General features: G+C 34.0%; 1 protein-coding gene across 1 annotated transcript in view; it reads right to left on the bottom strand.

Annotated features, from left to right (window-relative positions):
- The window catches only part of LOC123241722 (arylsulfatase F-like), a 97,566-nt gene extending 73,061 nt beyond the window's left edge, over positions 1–24,505 (bottom strand). The window contains exons 1-4 of the mRNA XM_044669280.1: positions 24,370–24,505; positions 8,642–8,773; positions 3,773–4,196; positions 6–138 (exon numbers count right to left, since the gene is read on the bottom strand). Coding sequence (XP_044525215.1) covers positions 6–138; positions 3,773–4,196; positions 8,642–8,773; positions 24,370–24,424 — 744 coding nt within the window. The 5' untranslated portion in view covers positions 24,425–24,505. The remainder of the gene's footprint in view (positions 1–5; positions 139–3,772; positions 4,197–8,641; positions 8,774–24,369) is intronic.
- Positions 24,506–24,524: the final 19 nt, after the last annotated feature.

A 24,524-nucleotide genomic window follows, 5' to 3' on the forward strand; every position in this document is an offset into this window, starting at 1 on the left:
CCTACAAAAAAATCCATCTCTTCTACATTGTCTCCATAAAGACGATGCTTGCTTCTTCCAAAAAACTCATTTGTTGTGGGAAGAGGTATATGGACATGTAAAAAAGAATAAAATAGGAGGAAAGGTCTGTCTTTGTTTCTAAAAAGACAAATAAATGGAATTTTGCATGAGTTTTTAAAAATTAATATAAATAAATTAATATCATGATATAATATATTACATACATGAAAATATTGTTGATATAATTAATATAATATAAATTTTCCCTTATCTTCATCTCTATTAGATTTTTCTTGGCATCCCTCATATAGTTACAATAAAGTATTACATAAAAATTAGAGAAAGTACTACTAATCAACATTTATTCCACAGAAACCTAGAAATTTTTGAGAAAATTTCTATCTTAGTCATAGAAAAACACTGATAAAGATCTCCTTACAAAGTGTTCTTTCCATCACTGCTTGATAATCATCATTATCATCATCATAACTGATATTTATATAGACTTTGAACTTTGCAAAGTGCTTTAAATATATTGCCTTATTTAAGACTCACAATCACCCCTGGAGTACCTACATACTTACAAGAGTTTATTGTCACCATACAGACTGAGTGTGGGAACCATTCCCACTGATTCTTCCCTCTTCCTTCAAAGGAAGAAATGGCAATTTACCAAAGTTAGCCCGACACACCCTTCCTTCTAGGTGTGTCTACATCTATAGAGTAAGCATTAAAGTTATCATCAATCACATTTTACATGATGAAACAGAGGAGGTCTTAAGTTCCTTTTTCCTTAGTGATGTAACTAGAAAGTGTCTGAGGTAAGATTTTTAGTTCAAGTTTTTTTCTGACGCCAGATATGAGACTCTCTCCCACTATGCCAAAATTCTTTTCTAAAATAGCAACTCAACCGAGAGCTAAAAAATGGTTTGGTTGAAAATGAAGAGGACATTGTCATAAATGTATTCTCCATTCATTCACTAATCTGACAGAGAATTTATTAAACTACATGAAGTTTCTGCCATGGCTGTCCTTCAGGATTTTAGAGGGGCTTGGGATAAAACTGTAGTGGAGATGGAGGAGCTACAAAGCTCTAGGCTTTTTTTATTTCTCCCATGAAATGGATTTGAGAAGATGAATAGAATCATGATCAGTATGACAAATATTAATAGCTATGCTTAAATGCTTGGAAATTCCTTGAGTAAAATCAGTTAATTATTCAATACAAGATGTTTTCAGTTTAATGACTACCCAATGACTATCACATAATAATACAAAAAATGTGCATTTCTAAAAATGGCTACTCGTACAAGGAAAAGCAAAAGTGTTGGAGAGGTTATAGAGAGAAAAGGAAGAGTGTATCCAAAAAATGTAGTAATCGAAATATAAAAGACTAGGATAAAACCATAAAATACTGAAAAACCTAGAAATGATAACTCATAAAATTGAGAAAGTGGAAGTAAATTGATACTTGGGATAGAGATTTAGACCCTGAGCATATGATCTCAAATCTCAAATCTTCCGTCACCTAAGGATAGTGACTTTGGATAATTCTACCTCAGTTTCCTCAAATAAAGAGGACATTTAGGTCCACAGATACTATGTGCCTCTTAATCTATGATCCAAAGGATTTTCTCAGAAATTTTAATTTTCAATAAAAATTTGGACTAATATGAGGAAGAGTGAGCAACTTAATCTGAAGGCTTTCCCTCTGTCATAGCTCCTTTTTATAATATATGTATGTATGTATATAAATATGCAATAAATATAACCTATATGTGTATGTATCTATATGTAGACATGGGTATCTTTTCTTTACACATTTTTTTACATATAGACTACTCAGGAGATCAGAAGTGCCTTGAGAATAAAACCCATGTGTTTTTGTTTGTTTGTTTTTGCCTTTCTATTGCCTTCCTGGAACATAGTAGGCAATTAATAAATACAAGTTTACTGACTCACATGAATGTCCTTAAATCAAGTCTTTGTACACTTTAGAGAAATTTGAGCTGAGTAACACAAGCCTACAAGATCCACTGGGACACAGTGGATAAGATGCTAAACTTGGATTTAGGAAGACCTAAATTCAAATCCAGCTTTGAATACTTAATAGGTATGTGACTTTGGACAAATAATTTAACCTTCTTTGCCTCAGTTTCCTCATCTGAAAAATGATCTGAATAAGAAAATGTCAAACCACTCCAGTATCTTTGACAATAAAACCTCAAATGGGGTCACAAAGAGCTGGGTAAGATGTAAACAACTAAACAGTAATAATAAATATCAGAAATATAATGATATTCCTATACTAAAAAAAGAGCCAGTGCCCAAAATCAGTAAAAGAAATGTGTGAAGTTAGATGTAAAGAGAAATGGAAAAGTAAAATGGGAAACTATCTAAACACAACTTTATCTGTGTTGCATGCCTGAGCCTGGCACAAATGCAAAGTCAGACTTCATGAGATTGTTGGCTTTCTTGGTTTAGTTTTCTGAAATCATGGCAGCTATAAATGAAATTTCTGGATGAGTAAAACCTAACTGAATTAAGGAGAAACTGAGTTGTTCTTTACTCGGTGTCATGAATATTTTTACCAGCTTGAACCTGTTGGACTAGTTCCTTGTAATTCCCATATGAGAACAATGTTCCTAGATGGGTGGGATGGAAGAGTCACAGCTCCTTCCACCTTTTTTTCAGTGGTGGGGGAGGACATGAGTTAGTTGACTTTAATTTTGTTACTCTACTTCTCAGTAGCAGTAAACTGTTCAACAGTTTTACTTTTCCCACTTCTTTAATTTTCCTTTCTATTCTTCCTTCTCCAGAGGGCTGTTCTGCACCCAAGTTTAAGCTGTTTCAATTTGAGTTGGGTCATAAAGTTTTGTTTTGTATATAAAATTGCATTGTAAATAATGCCCAATCATCTGAAGGAATTAATCTGTTCTTACTCTTTTCCCAGAGAACTAAAATAATATTCTGCCAGAAAACTCCTAAGAAATTACTGCTTTTTTGTCCCTACTAATTAAGAACATGAAAGATTAAGCATTTTCAATATAATTTCTGATATCCTGTGGGTTACTCATTCTAGAATGGTATCACCTAAAACTTCTTCCAATTTTTAGCCCTTCTTCAAGAACATATGGTGCCATTTTCTTGAAGTCTTCTCTAACAGAACCCACCCCCCAAGAATAATAATATAGAATCATTACTTTATATTTCTTGTAGAGCTCATCACAAAGTATTTGTTCAGAACTTTTCTTCAATAGGTTGAGAGGCAGAATGCCATAGAGAATAACACTGGATTGGTCATCAAGAACACCCAGGTTCAAACCTAGTCTCTAATGTCTATTAGCTATGTGGCCTTAGTAAGTCATTTAACCTTTCTGATTCTCAATTTCCTTATCCATCAAATAAGTATATCAGTAGCTCTTCTCTCATAACATTGTGGAAAGGTATATAAAATTCTGCAAATGTTAAACCATCATTTAAATGCCAGTCATTAGAATTATAAATGTCTGTTGGATATTAGCGGACCATAGTGTTAAAGCTCAAAGATTAATTTGGACTTTAACTAATGTTTACATCAAGAGGGAAAAAGCAATACCCAGAACCACAAAGCCATTCTATTGTCACAGTCAAGAGAGGCACTGAATTCAAATATTAAAATTTATCAAAATCAAAGTAAAAAAATCCTTGCAATAAAGCATCTAAAACTGAAATTTAAAAAAGGAAGTATAAGACCAGGGAAAGATTCTCCTAAAGAAAATATAATTGTTACCTTTCAATAAAAGAAACTGCCTCCTTCAGCATAATTGAGCCAGTTCTTTCTGCCTTCATAGGTTGCTCTGTAATTTCTTGTTGCCTCATGAGAATACATTTCCAATATATAGGTATCTGAAGACTGGAGAACCAAGAAAAGGCCAAATAGAAGCCAAATAAGATAATGCCAATAATAAACCACCAGGATATGGAGACCAACCCAATTAATTTTCCCACAGTCAGTGTAAGCACAGCAATGATGATTAGCTCCATGCCGAACCAAAGTTTACTTTCTATGGCTAATTCAGTGGGACGGGAAGGATCTGGCCAACAGGAGCTAGTGAGTGTGTGTGGCATGCCATAGTAATAGTCAAACCCATAGTGATTAGGATGATGGCAGTAGTCATTTCGGGATTTACAGTTTAAACCTTGATGCCATTTACCTGAAAATGAAAATGAAAAGAGAAAATATTATACTATATTACAGACATTTATAGTGACTCTTCCTTAGAAACAAAATAAGAAAAAGAAGTCATGTAAAGTCACATGCTTAGATATGCAATAGACATTGAAAAATGTCTATTAAATTGTATGTGTGCAAAGTCAGTTTTCTCTCTACAATGTTTTTTTCTTCAAAATACTCCTTTATTGCTATGTTGTTTTTTTTGTTTGACGTGATTTACTTTGAGTACCAGAATGCATATATTTTTGGTAAAGTGGAGGAAAGAGAGAATAGAAATAGAATAGGATGTATTTTGCAAATTTTATGAAACCAAAAAAATGCAACTTATAACTTATAAACAATTTTTGAAAATGCTTAATGAATGACATAGGATCAGTAGAATGTGAGTTCTGTGGAGGTAGAGGATATTTTCATTTTTATATTTGTGTCATCATTATTTTTTATTTTAAATAAGAATCAAAACAGCATACATCCTGAATGCAAGTAGACAAATATATGACTAGTATGAGTAGATTGAGGTATATTTCCAATGAATATAAAAGCTAACTTTGTGGAAAAGCATAACTGGAAGTAGAAATGGCCTTGTCAAGAAGAAGTGGTATTTATATATTCAGATGGATTTGTTAACTCATCCATTTTGGAGTGCCCATCCATGATGCAGGTTACAATCTGTCCATACCTGCCCATCTTGTATGACTTGTCCATGTTCCAAAAGTTCAAACTAGGAAGCCCCCTCAACATATTGGACGTATTCATTACTTTTTTTAGACACTGTGAAAATACAATTTGAATGTTCTACTCTTTCCTAGCTCTATGTGGTTGCTCATCTTTTCATCCTTTCATACCATTTCTTAATGACGGCCTTTATTTTTATACCTCTTTGGAGTTCCTTGTTGGTTACATGTTGAAACCCACTCACACCCTCCATTGCACCTTCAAATTATCCTTTTTAGTTCTTATCTTTAGTTCTTTAGGGATAGTCATGTTCCACATTTGAATGCCATGTAACAGAACCTGAAAAATGTTAGTATTGGTAAGATGTTACATTGCTTTTGTGTGAAGCATGGAGTCAGTGAAAGAGCTTTACAACTTTATGAAAGCAAGTTAGCCTCCTTTCCTACATTTTTCAGCACCACGGCCAGCTCATTGACTATTGTTTGTCCCTTATATACCCATGTTTAGATGGCTTCTACAGGGTTGATTCAAATGTTTGCTATCTATACAACAGGAATTCTTCATGCACTTGGTCTTTTTTTTTTTCTAAGTTGAGGGAGAAGTAAAACTCATTTGAGTGATCATAGATCTCTTCCTGGAGCCTCTACTCTACACTAGTCAGAGGCTTGATTCAATCAGTGGAATGTCTTCTGCACATGAGAACATCTCTTGTGCTTACCATTTCTTCTTACTCAAGTTTATTTGCATGAAAAGCAGAGAGGATCTTGAGGGTGTCTCATAAAGGTATAGTTGTTTACTCAGGTCAGAATTCAAAAGAAAATATTTAATCTTATCCTGGGAGTACTCAATCTGACTTTTATTTACTAAATATGATAGTTTTCATAGTAGAAAATTCATAGGACCTTTTAGTCATGATTTATTCCTTACAAAGCAATTCTAATATAACCAGCCCCATAAATCTTTGTGACTAGCACCATTTTACTATTCCTATTTCAAATGTTAGTATATAATGATAGTTATACCTGGCTTGCCCAAATTATTCATCAAAGCAACAAGGATTTTGTCACTCACAATCATGCATGATGAAGGCAAGAATGATGGAGTACAGAACATTTCAAAGTTGTTGGGGATTTTTAAAATTTGGAGTCATATTAATTAGCATGCTAAACCAGAGAGGACCTTGGGGAATTTCTTATGTGGAGAGGAAAGTTATTTGCTAGCAGTTATTATAAGACCAGTTAGGACCAGGAGAGTAATATGTCACATTTCATTAGAGAGTAGTAAATAATTATGTCATGTAACTGACTAGAGAAAAAATATGTATATCAATAGGAATTCGTGTGCAATTATTTTCATTGAATTTTCAGTGGGCCACATAACTTGACCTTGGGGTAATTATTCTATAGCAGTGATGGCAAACCTTTTAGAGATGGAGTACTGGGATCCACCCCACCCTGCAGATTAAGTCCCATTCCCCTTTCCCCCACTGAATGCTGGGTGAACCCTGCCCCACATACCCCACACAGAGAAGCAAGGAAGCACTCCCATTGGGCTGCTGAGTGAAGAGGCAGGTGAAGTGAGGAATGTCCTCAGTGAGTAGAGAGAAGAAGGGGAGTGGCCCAAGCACCCTGCTCCCCTTCACCTTATCCCATGTGTGCTCCCATTGGACTTCTGGGCAGAAGGGTGGGGGATGTGAAAAAATGTCATCAACCATGGTGGAGATGGGGAGGTGAGCAGCTTCACACGAGTCCCTCTGACTTTATAGTAATGACCTCTGGAGTATGTGGGGGGAGAGGGGTAGTGGCCATGTGCCCACAGAGGGCACTCTGTGTGCCATCTTTGACACCTGTGCCATAGGTTCACCATGACTGTTCCAATGTTTCTCATGGTAGAAGGGAATTACAAAAAATAAGCAAAGTAAGGAACAGAGAACTTAAGGGAATTTTCCAAAATTACACAAAACATGAGAGCAGAACTTTTGATGATAATCAGAAGAGAAGAATTCTATTCAAGTTCTACCTCTGTAACTTACGGTATGATTGGACAACTTTATTACAGAATCATATATTCATTGGCTAGAAAGAGAATGCAGAGACCATGTTGCTTATCTATTTAATTTCACAAATGAAAAACCTTGAGCCCAGAGAATTTAAAGTCTTTTGCCCAAATTCACACAGCTTTGGACTTTCACCTAGGTCTTCCCCCCTCCAAAGACTAAATAAGAATAAGTGATATTACAGGGTTAATTACAGTGTTGGAATGCAAGTAGTGGGTATATACTTGTGTGCACTTTATCTATATTTATTCACATGCAGAAAGATATTAGCTAGATGATGTGCAAGAAATATAATTATATGCTGTAAAAGATGAGGTAGAGAATGAGTAGGAGAGGAAACAAATTATAATTTTTTACATTATAGCTGGAATGGCTTTTTTTCCTGGATAACTTGGGAAAATCATTTAGCTACTTGGAGCCTCAATTTTTTTACCCATAAAATGAAGGCATTGGGATAACTGATATCTGGAATCCCTCACAATTCCAATTCTTTAAGCCTTTATTATTTTCATAAAGGTAAAATCTCATTGTATATTAAAAATATTTTCTCCTATGACAGTATAGAAAAGGACAAATGGAAAAGCTAGGGTAATGTTGAGAGTGAATACCTTAAATACTCATGTTTGTAATAAGTTATGTATGTAAATAAATGTATGTGTATGTGAGCGAGTGTGTGTGTGTGTCAGAGAGAGAGAGAGAGAGAGAGAGAGAGAGAGAGAGAGAGAGAGAGGGGGGGGAATGGCCTTGTTCCAATTTCTGGTTCTCATAATCAGCAGTTTGAAATATAATCATTCATCAGGTTTCTAGCACTGACTTTTGGAGATTGTACCAAGATGAATAACACACCAGCAACAGTCTACATATGGATATTGTAGGTGCAGAGGAAAGGAGTGATCAATTAGGTAAAGCTGATGGAATGTAAGACTTTTTATAGCTATGGACTTTTCATTCTGTCATGAGGGTGGGTGATAGATTCAGAGTGACAGAGGGGAAGACATTTTAAGAAGAAGTAAGCACAGTATCTGGAGCAAAGAGTCTCAAAAAGTGGAATTACTTTAATTCAAGCCATCAGTGAGATGAATAGGAAAGCAAAAGGAAGGTTATGAGTAGGTTATAGCTAGGACTTACAAAGGAGAATGACAATAAAATAAATTCTCAAAGAAATGGATAATAGAAAGTAAAGATGGGATGTGAACTCCTTTAGGAAAAATAAAATGTTTTTGCCTTTGTTTCCACAGTCGTTAGCACAATGAAGCATAATGTAGATGATCAGCAAATGCAGTTGGCTGCCTGGATTTGTAGCAAAAGTAATGTTAGTTCCCCAAAGTGAGAAGACATGGATGGCTTGAGACTTGCATAAGTGGAAAGAATACTCAGAATACTCACAAAGATGAGATCTCAGTTCTATGTGAGTACTTTCTGCTTTTCTAATATTCAGCATTATTTCCAATAATACCAAAAGAATTCAAGGAATCTTTTAATTATATGCCAAGATTATACATTTCCCAACTACTAAGTTGAATGTCTAGTTTCAGTCTCCTAATTCATTAATATCAGTCAACCCTTTAAAACAAAAGGTCTTCTCTGAAAAGCAGAGACTGCCAATAATGAAGACTCATATCTCTCATAACATTTTTGGCAAGAGGATAAAGAATGAATAGGAATGAAAAGCAATTAAATGATTTTTCACATACCTATTAGTGCTGTGCTATAACCTTGCCTTTTTAGGGTAGCTGCAAATGTAGTTTCATTCAGAGGAAGCCCTCCTTTGACCCCAAGTGAGGAGAAGACATAACGTTTACGGGAGACATCTCTAGACACCATCCCTGAAATTAGAGAGAAAAAAAATCATAGTTACCAGTCATGAGCCATATAAGCACAGTTTTTTCTTTGTTTTATTTTCTTCACTGATAGATCATCATCATATTTGGAATGCATTTTATCTAACCATGTTTTCTTGATTCACAGTGTCACTGAGAGAATCAATATTTCATGATTCATTTGGATGAGCCCAGGAACTTTTCCTTCAATCACAGTTCCTGGGGAAAATGTCATTCCTTCTCAGCCTACGGATGTTTTTGTTTTGTTTTTGTCTTTTCCTGGTCCAGATTTCCTATGAGCAGAGAATTCTCTCTAAGATTCAGATTGAGGAGTTGCTTACTAAGATGGCAGAGTAAAGGACACTCTGGTCCCCTGGTCCCTCCATCTGTACAGAAAGAGAAAACAAATTTCCTCAAAACAAAGGAAAGTTGGAGAAACATATCACAATGGGGTAAGAGGAAAGAGTTGGCCCAGGCAGCACAGCATCTTCAAGTACTGGCAAAACTTGAAGCAGTCCAATATGCTGAGACTCCACCAGAGTTAACAAAGCTTCAGACTATAATTGAATCTGGTCTAAATAAGTCTACCTAGATTTAGAGGGCAGAAAAAGCAGGAAATTTATAAACTCTCACATGGCAGCAGAACCCTGGGCAGCAGGGGGGACTACAGGAAAATACTTACTCCTATGTGGCAGCAGAGTGTCTGAGATTGGAGACCTCAGAGCAGGGGACCTGTTCAGCTGAGACCACTTAGCAGGGCAGGAAAGCAGCAAAATGGGGACCACAATAGCTCATGAAACAAGGGAATTGGTAACACAAGATGCTGTGTTAGTGTAGATTTGGGGTTCATTGAGCTTTGAAATTTAGATATATAATATAAACTTTCTGTGGACATTTAGGGGACTTGGAAACTACATTTCCCATGATTCCTCTTATGCAGGAAGTATAATTACATAGACAAAGGTATAAGACTCCTGATGTGATTGGGAGACACTCTCTTTTGTTTGAAGCAGCCAGGTAGGCAGAAGGTAATGGCAGGCAGTTTGAATTAGATCATAGCACGTGCATGGCCTTCTTAATTACCAATATGCCCTTAAATAAACTATTAATACTTTTAATATCCATCTATATCAATATTATTCATAACAATACTGAATATCAAACCTCCCCTGAGCAAGCAAGAAGGGCCATCTCCTTGACAAAGACACATGATGAGCAATAAGGAAAGCTGAGCTTACTCCAATTACCAGAGAAGAATACTCTTCAAGCTTGGACCACTGAACCCTCTACTTCAGGAACAAAAAACAAACTCAACAGACATATAAGGTGTTATAAAAAGTAAGTAATCTGAGTGGGTCAATGAGACAATTTAGGTGAGAGGAAGGATAAAGGGGATATTAGGTGTTTATAAGGTGATTGGAGGAGGAATGAAGGTAAGGGTGTATAGGAGATAAAGGAAATGGGGTATGTAGGAGAGAGCAGTTCAAACAGGTTTATTCCCAGAGCCTTGAGACAGAGGATCCAGGGAGGAAACTAGGGCCAGTAAGAAATGTTTAAGTTTTGGCTGGAGGGTTTCTCTTGTTAGTTTCTAAAGTCTCTTGAGGGAGAAGTCGAGAGGGCCCCTCTCTGCCATTCAAACTGGTGGCTGGAGAAAGTCTCAGGTAGGTACTTCCTGCCATGATGGATGCCCCCAGATCTCTCAAGAAATAAAAAGAAAATGATTCCTTCCCTCTTTAGCCCTTGTTTCAATTTTTGATACAATGATTCACCAGAGGCTTTGAGTAGGTAACAAGGGGATTTATTAATCTCAGGTTATTCAGAGGGAAAGAGGTTCAGGATTTTCTAACTGCTGCTAGGTAGAGGAGTGATGGTGGGGGATGGGTTGCGGAGAGGTTTAGACTGAGAGAGCTTGCTCTCCCACTTTGGAGATTTGACTGCCTTTTAATTAAAGTCCTTTTTAAATCACTAAAACTAGGGATAACTTATTTGAGGATACTCTACTTGTCTATAGAAACTAAAACCCACAATGTTCAATCACCAAGCCCTCCCTTCCACCTAGGGCCCAAAGGAAATTCAGGGGAAGGGAAGGGAATGTAGATGGAGAGATCAGGGAGAGGTCCAGAGAAGTGAGATAGGTTTAAATTTCCCCAAGACAAATAAGCACAGGCCAAGGCCAAAGCCAAGCCAAAAGCCCACAGCTAACAGGCTAAGCCAAAGCAAAGCCCCCAGCCACAGTGAAAGCCAGAAGGCAAAAGGCAAAAGGCAAAAAAAAAAGTTGGAACTTCCCCTCTATTTATAGCTTTAATTTCTAACTGACTTTCTAAAGATTCTAAGACTTCTAACTGAATTTTTTGTGACCATTAGAAATTACAAAAGCAAAAAGTTTCTGTTAGCCACTTTGCATTACAAAGGTAAAAGGGAGAAAAACAATTAGAAAAATGAGCAAATGACAAGAAGAAAGTCTTGAATTTAGAAAGCTACTGTAGTAACAGAGAAGAACAAAATATGAACCCAGAAGAGGACAAAACCAAAACAGAAACACGTGATGTCTCAAAGGAAAATCTGAAAGGATGTCAGGCCCCAAAAGAACCCTGGAAGAACTAGAAAAGAATTTTTTTAAAAATAAGAGAATTGACAGAAAAACTCAATAGCTGGGAAAAAATCAGTGAAGAAACCAACTCTGTAAAAACTAAAATAGGTCAAAAGGAAAGTGAGGCACGAAATACCATAAAGAAACATAAGGAAATCAGCTCCCTGAGGATAGAATGGACCAAATGGACATGGAGGTGAAACACACACACACAATGAAGATAACTCTTTAAAGAGTATAATAACTAAATGGAAAAAGGAAATACAAAATCTCATGGAAGAAAATAACTCCCTCAAAATTAGAAATAGACAAATAGAAGCTAATGAAAGTAAAAGATATTAAGAAACAATAAGAAAAAAATTTTTTTAAAGAAAAAAATATTGGAAAATCTAAAATAACTCTGGGAAAATTACCAACTTGGAAAATAGATCCAGGAGAGATAATCCAAGAATTATGAAAAAATCTGAAAGTCACAATCATAATAGGAGCCTGGACACCACATTTCAAGAAATTATTAAGGAAAACTGACCTGATATCCTCAATCAAGGAGATCCAAAACAAAATATCTCACGATTATTATGGCTAAATCCCAGAATTACCAAGTCAAGAAAAAACAATATAAACATCCAGAAGGAAACAATTCAAATATTACGGAGGCACTGTCAAGATTACACAGGACCTTGCAGCTTTTACATTAAAGGACTGAAAGGCATGGAATATAATATTCCAAAAGTCAAAGAACCTAGGACTACCACTTAGAATTACATTCTATAATAATAAATTACAAAACATTATGGAAATCCAGATGATGGCCAGTTATCTGATAAGAACATAGAATGAACTGAGGCTGGCAGGAGGTGGAATGTGCCAAATCAGTTGATACTCAGGTATATAAGGAAGGATTTGAACTGAGAAAGATTCTCAGTCTTGTGATTGGGTTTGGAGTAGGAGGTTTGGTTTGGTAAGGGTAGGGCATAGCTCAACTCAATTTACCAGCAACATGCACCAACCAATTCATCATCTATGATCCTGTGTTATCCTTATATCAAATATCCTGATCCTGATTTAAAAAGAAACAACAACATCTAACAGCACAGCAACCTGATTTAGTTTGAAACCTGTCTGGCTTAACCAGACTGGCATTTGGCAACCCTGACCATCTTATACCATCATAACTTCGTTAGTTTTAGTGACTTAAGAACTTCCTACTTCCCTTCTTGCCAGTCATTGCCCTGCTTTCCCTCTGTAAGCCTGTTAATATTAAATCTTCAAACTTACCTAGAGTTGATGTGATCTTTATCTTAGGGCTTACTGATTATATATTTGAGAATTTGAGGGAAGAAGAGACTTGTTTCAATTATAGAATGTTTAATTCACAGTCAATTCAATGTGAACCATACTAGGCCAGAAAGTCAGTTGAAGAAGTAGCTGTTAATTCTTATCACAGACTCTTATTTGGCTGGCTATTTTGAGACACTGTTATACCTGAAGTTGGGTTCAGTAGATTCATTCTATCTTACCAACAACTATTGCTGTGGGGTCCTTCGTGTTTCACTATACAGCTTAAGTGTTTCACTTTGGCATCAGCACTATTCTCAATTTCAGACCCTCATATCATCAGGACCTTTATAACAATACCTAGCCAAACTGAACATAAGCTTCTGGGGCTAAGGGAAGGATATATTCAATGAAATAGAGGAAACTCAAACTTTCCTGGTCAAAATACCAAAATGGAATAGAAAATTTGATGAGCAAACTGGAGAGAAGCATAAAAAGGCAAAATGAAATCTAAAATAGTTTGATAAAATTGAATTGTGTAATTCATATCTGGGAAGGTAATGATTGGTATAACTAGATATCTATGAACCTTGAAAGAAGCAAAATATTTAAACCATGAGAGATACCTAAACCTAAGATATTTAGGAACTATTATCAGAGCAGGAATACATGTAGAAAGAAGGAAGCAAGCTAAATAAGATGGGCTGCTATCCCTCCACCTCCCCCTAAAAAAAGAAATGGGAAAGAGAAACACATGGGGAAAAGAGAAATGGAGAGATAGAAGGGAATAAATTACATTTAATTAAGAAAAAGCATAAGAGCATATTAAACAAAGAGTGGAAGAAAAGATGGGATGGGTGTCACTGTGCTTGAATCTTACTCTCATCAGAACTAGCTCAAAGTGGAGATAAATCCCACATTCAGACAACTATAGAAACCCATACAATCTATTGCTTAAAAGAAATACATCTAAAAAACAAAAACATACTCAAAATAAAATCTAGAAGATAGAAAGAAATTTATTACACATTGAATGAATTCTAAAAAATAGAGTATAATTAAGCTATCACACAAAAGAAAAACTAAAAACAATGAGATAAAATAAAAGATAAACCAGGAAATATCCAGTATCAGTTATAAATTCATGCACTCCATTATCTTGGCATCTGAATCCATAAAGGAAGCATTTATCTTAGTTACAAGAAAATAGAGACTTTAGATCCATAGTTGAGATTTTGATATTCTTTCAGTTTTGGATAAGTCTAGCAGAAAAACAAAAAGGAAAATACAGAACAAAATACATTCCTAGATAAACTAGAATTAAGGGATTCATAACATCTAAATGGAATGGCAAAAGAACAGGAATATTTCTCAGTATGAAATAGAACTTTTAAGACAATTGACCTTGTATCAAGGTACAAAGATAATATAAATGAAACAAATGATAAAAATCCTTTATAGATTTTTGAACAAAAGAAATTTAAATTCATTTGGGGACCACAAGCAAAAGAAAATCAAATAGAGACAACATTAAAATGCTAAATAATAACTATGTACAGAACAAATTATGAAGAAAGAACATACTAAAATATCTGGGATACAGCTAAATCAGTCCTCAAGAGAAAAAAGCATATTCTAAAAATATACACTAAACAAAATAGGAGAAAAAAGAGGATTAATAAACTGAATGTACAGTTTAAAAAATTAGGAAGCCAACAAGTGCAAAATAAGCACCAAAAAGGAGATATCCAAATGAGTGAAAATAGATAAATTTAAAACAAAAAAAATAGAAATAAGGAAAACAGTAATGTAATTCTTTGAAAAACCTATTAAAATTGAAAATGTAGTTAATCCGATAAAAAGAACAGAGCACCTAAGGTGGAGCCAAGATGGCACATTAACTAGAGCCACAGCTCTATATCACCATGAGAATCCTCTCCAACAAAGATGAAAATATCTCCACAAAATGAATACAAGAATGAAAGAACCAAGAAGGAGAAAGAATAAAACAACTTTCAAGAAAAGAAAAACCCAATAGGTAGGCAATGAACATCTGGGTCACTGGGATGACAGGAAAGCAGACTCAGGAAGAAACTCTAGCAAGGAGGGAAGAGCAGGCCACGAGTGAGCCACACACCACCCCGCCCCCACCTCACATATGCTGTCTGAGTTCAAGAATCTATGCTCAAGCCAACATCCAAATCCTGAGACACTGCCTGAGCAAATAAAGGTAAAAGCCAATCCATAACCATTGAAATTTCAAACCTGTGTATTAGTCTGGAGCCCAAGGAATTCTAGTCTGGGACTAGGACAAAGACTTTATTCACACTTTGGGGTGGGTGATAGTACTAAATACTAAGTACTGATCTTTTTGCCTAAAGCTTAGGGCAGAGCTCCATGACAGGACAATCAAGTGTGTGTCTGATTGGATCAGGTATAAAATGAAACCAAAAATTTGAGACTAAGTCTGAGGCTAGAATTTGACCAGCCCCTGACTTGATCAAGATCAGAGTGAGATCAAAAGTTTACACCAGTGATTCCCAAAGTGGGTGCCACCCCACCCCATGGGTGCTTCAGCAATCCAGGGAGGAGGTGATGGCCACAGATGCATTTGGGATTTTGAATGTTTTAACTTTTTTTGTATTATATTCTATTCTGAGTTCAATAAATAGTTTCATAATTTCAAAGTTCAATGTTTCTAATTTACACCTTTTTTTACTATATTTTACGAAAAAGGTAGAAACATTAATACATATATCTTTATGTATTAAGGGAAATCAGGCCTTAAAAATCAGAATTATCCATCTAGAAAATAATGATTTCATGAGAAATCAAGGAACAATAAAACAGAATCAAAGGAATGAATAAATAGAGGAAAATATGAAATGTCTTATTGAAAAAACAACTGACCTAGAAAATCAATCTAGGTGAGACAATTTGAGAATTATTGGACTATGTGGAAGCCATGATAAAAAAAAACCTTGGATATCATATTATAATAAATTATCAAAGATAACTGCCCAGAGATCCTTGAACAAGAAAATAAAATGAAAATTGAAAGAATTCACAGATCACCTCCAGAAAAAAATCCTCAAATGACAACTTCCAGGAATAAATAGCTAAATTCAAGAGCCACTAAGTCGAGGAGAAAATACTTCAAGCAACCAGAAAGAAATCATTCAAATACCATGGAGCTACAATTGGGATCACACAGGACACAGCAGCTTCTATATTAAAGGCTTAGATGGCATAGCATATGATATTCAGAAAAGCAAAAGATCTGGCTTTATAACCCAGGGTCACCTATCCAGCAATACTGAGTATATTCATTCAGGGGGGGAAATGGACATTCAATAAGATAGAAGATTTCAAGGCATTCCTGTGGAATAAGCAAGATCTAAACAAAAAATTTGAAGTCCAAATATGAGACACAAGAGAATCCCAAAAAGGTACATAAGAAAGAGAAAATTCAGAGACTCATTAAAGTCAAAATGTTTATGTCTACATGGAAAAAGGATTTCTGTAACTCTCAAAAATTACCTTTAGTAATAGAGAAGATAGAATTAATTCAGAAAGAGAGTGAAGAAGTAAGCTGATTATGATATATAGATATAAATATGATGATTGTGGAATGATATGTATAAATGATGTAACGTGTATGTGTATGAATGATATGTAAAAACATCAATCAAGGGCTGAAAGAGAGAGTTAAATTGATAGAATGGGGTAAATTATATAACAGAGACATGAAAAATCATTATAGAAAGGAGAGGATAAGGGTGGTGACAGACAAATGCTTAAAATTTACTCTCATCTTGAAGGGCTCAGAGAGGGTAAAACAAGTATAATCAGTGGAGCATAGAATTCTATCTTATCCTACTCAGTGTGGTAGAATTCTAATTTACCCCACAGAGAAGGAGAAAGGGAAAAAGAGGAGGGAACAGGAAGGTAATTAGAAGGAGGGGAAAGTGGGGCAGGGGGTGATAAAAAAGTAAAATATTTATGAGGAAGAACAGAGAGGAAGGGATCAGAGTAGGATTTAAAGGGGATAATATGATGGAGGTCAATACATAGTTAGTTATCATAATGCTGAATATGGGTGGGATGAACTCACCCATTAAATGGAAGTAGGTAGCAGAGTTTATTAAATACCATAATGCTACTATATGTTGTTTACAAGAAACTCATTTGAGGCAGGTTGACACACACAGATTCAAGGTAAAATGCTGGAGCAGAATTTATTATGAACCATCTAAAGTAAAAAAAAAAAGCAGGATCAGCAATCAGGATATCAGACAAAGCTAAAAGAGAAATTGGTCTGATTTAAAATGATAAGGAAGGAAATTACATTCTGTTATAAACAATGAAATAATATCATTACTAAACATTTATGCACCAAATAGCATTGCATATAAATTTCTAAAGGAAAAATTTAAAGAACTCAAGAAGGAAATAGATAGTAAGATCATATTAGTGGGGGACCTCAGCCTTCCCCTTTCAGAACTAGATAAATCAAACCAAAAAATAAATAAGAAATAAGGGAAGTAAATGAAATGCTAGAAAAATTAGAGGTAATAGATATCTGGAGAAAAAATAATAGGAATAAAAAGGAATATTCCTTCTTCTCAGCAGTACATGGTACATACACAAACATCTACCCTGTATTATGGCATAGAAATAATGCCAAAAAATGCAGAAAAACAAAAATAATAAATGCAATTTTTTCAGATCATAATGTGATAAAAATTATACTTAACAAGGGTCCATGGAAAGGCAAATTTAAAATTCATTGGAAACTAAATAATCTAATTCTTCAAAACTGCTAGGTCAAAAAAGAAATCATAGAAACAATTACAGACTTCATTAAAGAGAATGACAATGAGGAGACAATATAAATCAAAACATATGGGATACAGCCAAAGCAGAACTCAAGGGAAAATTTATATCTGAGTGCCTATAGCAACAAAATCAAGAGGGAGGAAATCAAAGAATTCAGCTTGCAACTTAAAAAAATTAGAAAAAAGAAGAAATTTAATTTAAAATCTCCAGATGAAAACTCAAATGGAAATCCTAAAAATTAAAGGAGACATTAATAAAATTAAAAGAACTATTGAACTAATAAATAAGAATAGGAGTTGGTACTTTGAAAAAGCAAATAAAATAGTTAAAGTACTGGTTAATTTAACAAAAAGAAAGAAGAGAATCAAATAAGCAGTATGAAAGATGAAAAGGGTGATTTCACCTCTAATGTAGAGGAAATCAAATTAATTATTAAGGACCATTTTGCCCAATTATATGGCAATAAATATGGCAATCTAGGTCAAATGGGTGAATATTCACAAAAATATAAGTTACTTAGTTGAACAAAAGAGGAAATAGAATACTTGAGTAATCCCGTCTCAGAAAAAGAAATTGAACGAGCTATCAAAGAACTTCCTAAGAAAAAATCCCCAGGGCCAGATGGATTCACAAGTGAGTTCTATGAAACGTTTGAAGAACAAATAATCCCAATACTATACAAACTATTTGACCAAATAAGCAAAGAAGGAGTGTTACCAAATTTATTTTATGACACAAATATAGTATCAATTCCAAAGCCAACCAGACCAAAAACATAGAAAGAAAACTACAGACCAATCTCCCTAATGAACATAGATGGAAAAATTCTAAATAAAAGAATCATAGAGAATCAACTAAAAGGTAATTGAAATAATTAGCAACTTTAGGAAAGTTGAAGGGTACAAGATAAACCAACATAAATCATCAGCATTTCTATATATCCCTAAGAAAATTCAACAGCACGAGTTAGAAAGAAAAAGTCCATTTAAAATTACTCTAGACAATATAAAATATTTAGGAATTATCTACCAAGACAAACACAAGAACAAAACTACCAAACGCTTTTTGCACAATTAAAACTAGCTCTGAATAACTAGAAAAACATTAATTGCTCAACAGTTGGATGAGCTAACATAATAAAAATGACAATCCTACCCAAATTAATCTACTTATTCAGTGTCATACATATCAAACTACCAAAAAAATTTTTTTAAATAGAATTAGTAAAAAATAAAACAAAGTTCATCTGGAAGAACAAGAGATCAAGAATATCAAGGGAAATAATGGAAAAAAATGTGAAGGATCAGGGTCTAGTAGTACCAGATCTTAAACTGTACTATAAAGTAGTGGTCATCAAAACAATATGGTACTGGCCAAGAGAAAGAAGGGTGGATCAATGGAATAGACTAGAGATAAATGACCTCAGTAAGCTATTGTTGAATAAACCCAAAGATCCCAGCTTTGGGGACAAGTAACTCACTATTTAACAAACTGCTGCAAAAATTATAAAATAGTATGGGAAAAATTAGGTTTAGATCAACATTTTACAACCTATAGCAAGCTAAATTCAAAATGTTTAAATGATTTAAATATAAAGAGTGAAATCATAAATAATGTGAACATAGAATAATAGTATACCTGTCAGATCTGTGGGAAAGGAATTTAAAACCAAGAAAGAGATAGAGAACATTGCAAAATGTAAAATGAATAACTGATTATATCAAATTAAAAAAAGGTTTTGTTCAAACAAAACCAATACAACCAAAATTAGAAGGAAAGCAACAAACTGGGAGAATATTTTTATAACAAAACTCTCTGACAAAGGTTTAATTTCCCAAATATATAAGGGCCTCATTCAAATTTGCAAAAAATCAAGCCATTTCCCAGTCAACAAATGGTCAAGGGACATAAATAGGCCGTTTTGACATGATGAAATCAAAATTATCAATAATCACATGAAGAAGTATTCTAAATCCCTCCTGATTACAGAAATGCAAATTAAAACAACTCTGAGGTACCACCTCACACCTTGCAGACTGGTCAATATGGCAGCAAAGGAAAGTGATAAATGTTGGAGGGGATGTGGCAAAATTTGTACACTAATACACTACTGGTAGAGTTGTGAATTGGTCCAAACATTCTGGAAGGCAATTTGGAACTATGCGCAAAGGACATTAAAAGACTACCTACCCTTTGATCCAGCCATACCACTGCTGGGTTTGTACCACAAAGAGATAATAAAGGAAAAGACTTATACAAAAATATTTATAGCTATACTCTTTGTGGTGTAAAAAAGTTGGAAAATGAGGGGTGTCTATAATTGGGGAATGGCTGAATAAATTGTGGTATCTGATGGTGATGGAATATTATTGTGCTGAAAACAATAATGAACTGGAGGAATGCCATGTGAATTGGAAGACCTCCTGGAATTGATGCAGAGGGAAGAGAGCACAACCAGAAGAGCATTGTACACAGACTGATTGATACATTATGGGACAATTAAATGTAATAAACTTTTCTACTAGCAGCAATCCAATGACCCAGGACAATCAAGAGGAACTTATGAGAAAGAACACTACCCATATCCAGAGAAAGAACTGTGGGAACAGAAACGCAGAAGAAAAATATATGTTTGGTCATATAGTTCTATAGGGTTTTAATGTTAAAAGATTATGAATAAGATGGAAATAGGTTTTGAATAATGATATATGTTGTAAAGATGGGATTACCTCTCCCCTTGCCCATTTTTAGATTTAATCACCAGAAGTGTTCTGAGCTGGAGCTAGAGGTCTTTCACCTTGAACTGGGCCCTGGAGGAGCTCCAGCTGATTACTTTGGACTGCTTTCTTTTTGAACTATCATGTGGGTGAATGAAAAAGACTAATTCCTTTACTGGATTTTCTGAAGGGACTGGCCTCAGGAAAGACCTCCCCTCTTGGTAGAGGCTTCATGGCTGAAGCCCTTGCTTTATTCATCACTGGACCCTCGACCAATTATTAACCTTACATAAATATATGCTTCAAATGATTATATCATAAACGAATTATAGAAAAATGAAAATATTCCTATCAGATATGTGAATTAAAGTTCATGATGAGACAGAAAAATATAATATATTTAATATATAGTATAAAATTTAAATGTTTTTGAACAAAAAACATCTTATAAAGTATAATTAGAAGGCAAAAAATAGGGGAAAGTCTTTGCAGCAAATTTCCCTGATAAAGGTCTCATTTTCAAACTATATAAGGAACTGATTCAAATGTATTTTAAAAGGCATATTGCCCTATTGAAAAATGGTCTAGGCATGTAGGTATATATCATATACATATATATGATATATACTGCCTTTATGTATATATATATAAATGTTCATGTATATAATAAAAATAAATCTAAATATCTGTACTCATATTTTAAAATGCTCTAAATCATTACTAATTAGAGGATGAACATTAAAAGAATTTTGAGATTCTACCTCACACACATCAAAGAGACAAAGATGACAAAAGTTTTTTAAAAATATAAATTTTGAAGGGTTGAGAGAAAACAAAGCATATTGTTGCACTACTGGTGAGTCTGTGAATGAATATAACCATTCTGGAAAAATAATTTGGAATTACACCAAAAAATTTTTCAAAACAGGGAATAGTCTTTAACCCAACCATATCTAGGAATATAAAAATCAAAGAAAGAAGAAAAAGCCTTTTATTTACAAGAATATTTATAGTAGTTCATTTTGTGGTGACAAAAAAATTGGAAATTAAGAGAAAGTCCAACAATTAAGGAATGATTAAGTTGTGGAACATGAACATGACAGAGTCCTATTGTGGTATAAGAAATGAGGAAATAGATGCTTTCATATAAAGACTTACATGAAATGGTACAGAATGAAATGGGTATATTCAGAAGATTCATTTATATTATAACAACAGTATTATTAAACAAAGTTCTGAGAATCTTTAGAGACTACTAAAGAATGAAATTAACAGAAACAGAATGATTTATACAATAAAATAAAAACAAACAACTTTGAATATCCAAAACTATGATCTATTCATTTATCATACTTTATTCAAGAGCATCAATAATGAGAATTGTTTAGAAACATGATATATGTGGGATATAGAATAAGATTTCTATATACTTTTGCATATGGCAACTGAAGATCTATGTTTTCCTTGACTGTACACATTTGTTAGAATAAATTTGTTTTTTTCTTTCTTTCTTTTTTTTAAAAACAGTTTGGGGTGAGGGAAAGAGAGAGTACAAATTTTTGTAATTAAAAAATAATAAAGGGTAGAAGAACAAAATACCTATGATATCAAGTGAATAAATGGAAAAAAATAATGAAAGTGGCTTATCTTTGCCAGATCTTAAACTATATTATAAAGTGGCAACCACCAAAACAATCTGACACTGGCTAGTAGAGTGGAGGACCAATACAATAGTCTTAGCACTCAACACACAATAATAAATGACCATAGTTACCTGGTGTTTGACAAACCCAAAGATCCATGCTTCTGGAAGAAGATCTCACTATCTGACAAAAACTACTGGGAAAACTGGAAACGGTATGGCATAAATTAGGCATAGGCCAATACCTCATCCCATATGCCAAGGCAAAGTCAAAATTGATGCATGATTTAGAAATAAAAGGTGATACCATAAACAAATTAGGGAGCACAAAAATAGATTACTTGTCAGATCTATGGATAAGGAAAGAATTTAGGTCAAAACAAGACATTGAGAGCATTATGAGATATAAAATAAATAAATGAATATGTTCAATTAAAAAAATTTCTGCACAAAAAAATCAGTGCAACCAAATTAAAAGGCAAACAAGAAATTGGGGAAAATTCTTTATAGCAAGTCTGATAAAGACTTCATTTCTCAAATATGTAGAAATATAAATTCTAAGAATAAAAAATAATTATATATAATATATGTCATATATATAATGGAATAGTATTGTACAATAAAAAATGACAAGATGATCACAAAATATACTGGAAAGAGTTATATGAAGTGATGCAAAGTGATGTGAGCAGAAGCCAAAAAACATTGTACACAATAACATGTAATGTATAATGACCAAGTATGAAGGTCTTAACTATCATCAACAAGGCAAGAATCCAGGACAAATCCAAGAGCCTCATGCCAAAAAAAAACCAACATACCAACCACCATAGAAAGAACAGATGGAGTTTGAATGCAAATTGAAACCTATCATTTGTTACTCTATTTTCTCCATGAATTTTTATCTAGTGAAATCAAAATGTGACTTCTTTAAAATGATAGATATGATAATATGCATTATAAGATAATATATATACAATCTATATCAGATTACAAGCTTTCTTGAGGAAGTTGGATGAGTGAGACGGAGAGATATAACTCGGATTGCAAAATGTGAGAAAATGAATATTAAGAGATTTTATTAACTTGTAATCTGGAAAAATAAATTTGTAATAATTTAAAATAATTAAAAAATAAAATATAAGCTTTTTACAAATGATAATAATAATGAGGGGCATTTAGATGGTTTAGTAAATAGAGAGCCACTCCTACATTTGGGAGGACCTCAGTTTAAGTCTGGGCTGAGATACTTGCAGTTTTGTGACCCTGGACAACTCACTTAAACCCAATTGCCATTCCGACTTACAAATGATAGTTAGTATCAATTCTAAGACATAAATGAAGGTTTGAAAAGAAAAAAAACAGCTGTGGTTGTACTAAAGATGTGGAAAAAATTTAATGTGCTTTCAGATGATGTCCTAGCATTATAAGTTTTATTTAAATGTTTTAATTTGTTATATGAGATTTCTCAATAACAAAGAATAATCTGCAACATTTGCAACATAAAAATAAAATATCAATAAAATTCAGAAAACAAAATTTTAATCACCCAAATGAAAGAGTGAATTTAAACTAATGTGAACTAGGTTTGAATTTCTGTCACTTCATACCTGTATGAGCTTGGGGAAAAATTACTTAACAATTTTTTACTTCAGTATCTTCGTTCATATTGGTCTAGATGATCTCTCAGATTCCTTCCACTATTACATCTGCAATCCTATGGCCCAACTATGACAAATTTGGCAGCAGTGGCAGATACATAAACTATAAGATTAATAGAGCAAGCATATTTGTTTCTATCAGTTCTTGATGGTGAGCACAGAAGTTAATAATAAAAGCTAACATTTATAGAGGTTACTATGTGCCAATAATTTTATAATTATTACATCATTTGATCCTAAAAAGAACCCTGAGAGGTAGAGATTATGATCATCTCCATTTTATAGATGAGGAAACTGAGGGGAAAAGAGGATAAGTGACTTACCCAACATTATATAGCTAGTAAGTATGAGTCTGGATTTGAACTCAGGTTATCTCTATTCCAAGATTAATGCTCTATTCATTATAATACTTGGATATTCCTCACTACAAGGTACATTTGAAGTGATCTATTTTATTTTATTTATTTTACAGATTGAAAAAAACAGATTCAGAGAAATTAATTGACTTCAAGTGTCAAAAGCAGGATTTGAACTGAGGTCTTCTGACGTTAAAGCTCTTTCCACTACTTCAGGGGAATCCAAAGCCTGGTGGATGAGCCAATGACTGATAATACTTCTCATTGAGGTCCAAATCAGAAGGGAAAAAAACTTAAATGATAAATAGTGAACAAAATGACTTAAAAATAAACAAAATATAAACATCTCATTTCCAAACTAAGTCAATATGTGACCTAAAGGAATCCTTAGGTAGGTTATCAGCCCCCATTTCTCTGTGAGTTTCACACCATTACATTATAATATGTTTTTTCCCCTGATATTAATGGAGCAAAATTCTGTAAGCAATTCATGGCAAAAGATTTTACAGATTTCCAAACCTGTGCGGACTGGGTATCTGCCTGTGAGAAAGGCTGATCTGCTGGGGCTACACATCGCCTCTGCAGAAATATGCTGAGTGAGTTTTACACCTTCTTTGCAGAGGCGGTCAATATTAGGAGTCCTAAAAAGTATAAGAAAAAAATGTTTTTTAAGC

Source organism: Gracilinanus agilis, chromosome 3 (genome assembly GCF_016433145.1).
Source record: "Gracilinanus agilis isolate LMUSP501 chromosome 3, AgileGrace, whole genome shotgun sequence".
NCBI lineage: Eukaryota > Metazoa > Chordata > Mammalia > Didelphimorphia > Didelphidae > Gracilinanus > Gracilinanus agilis.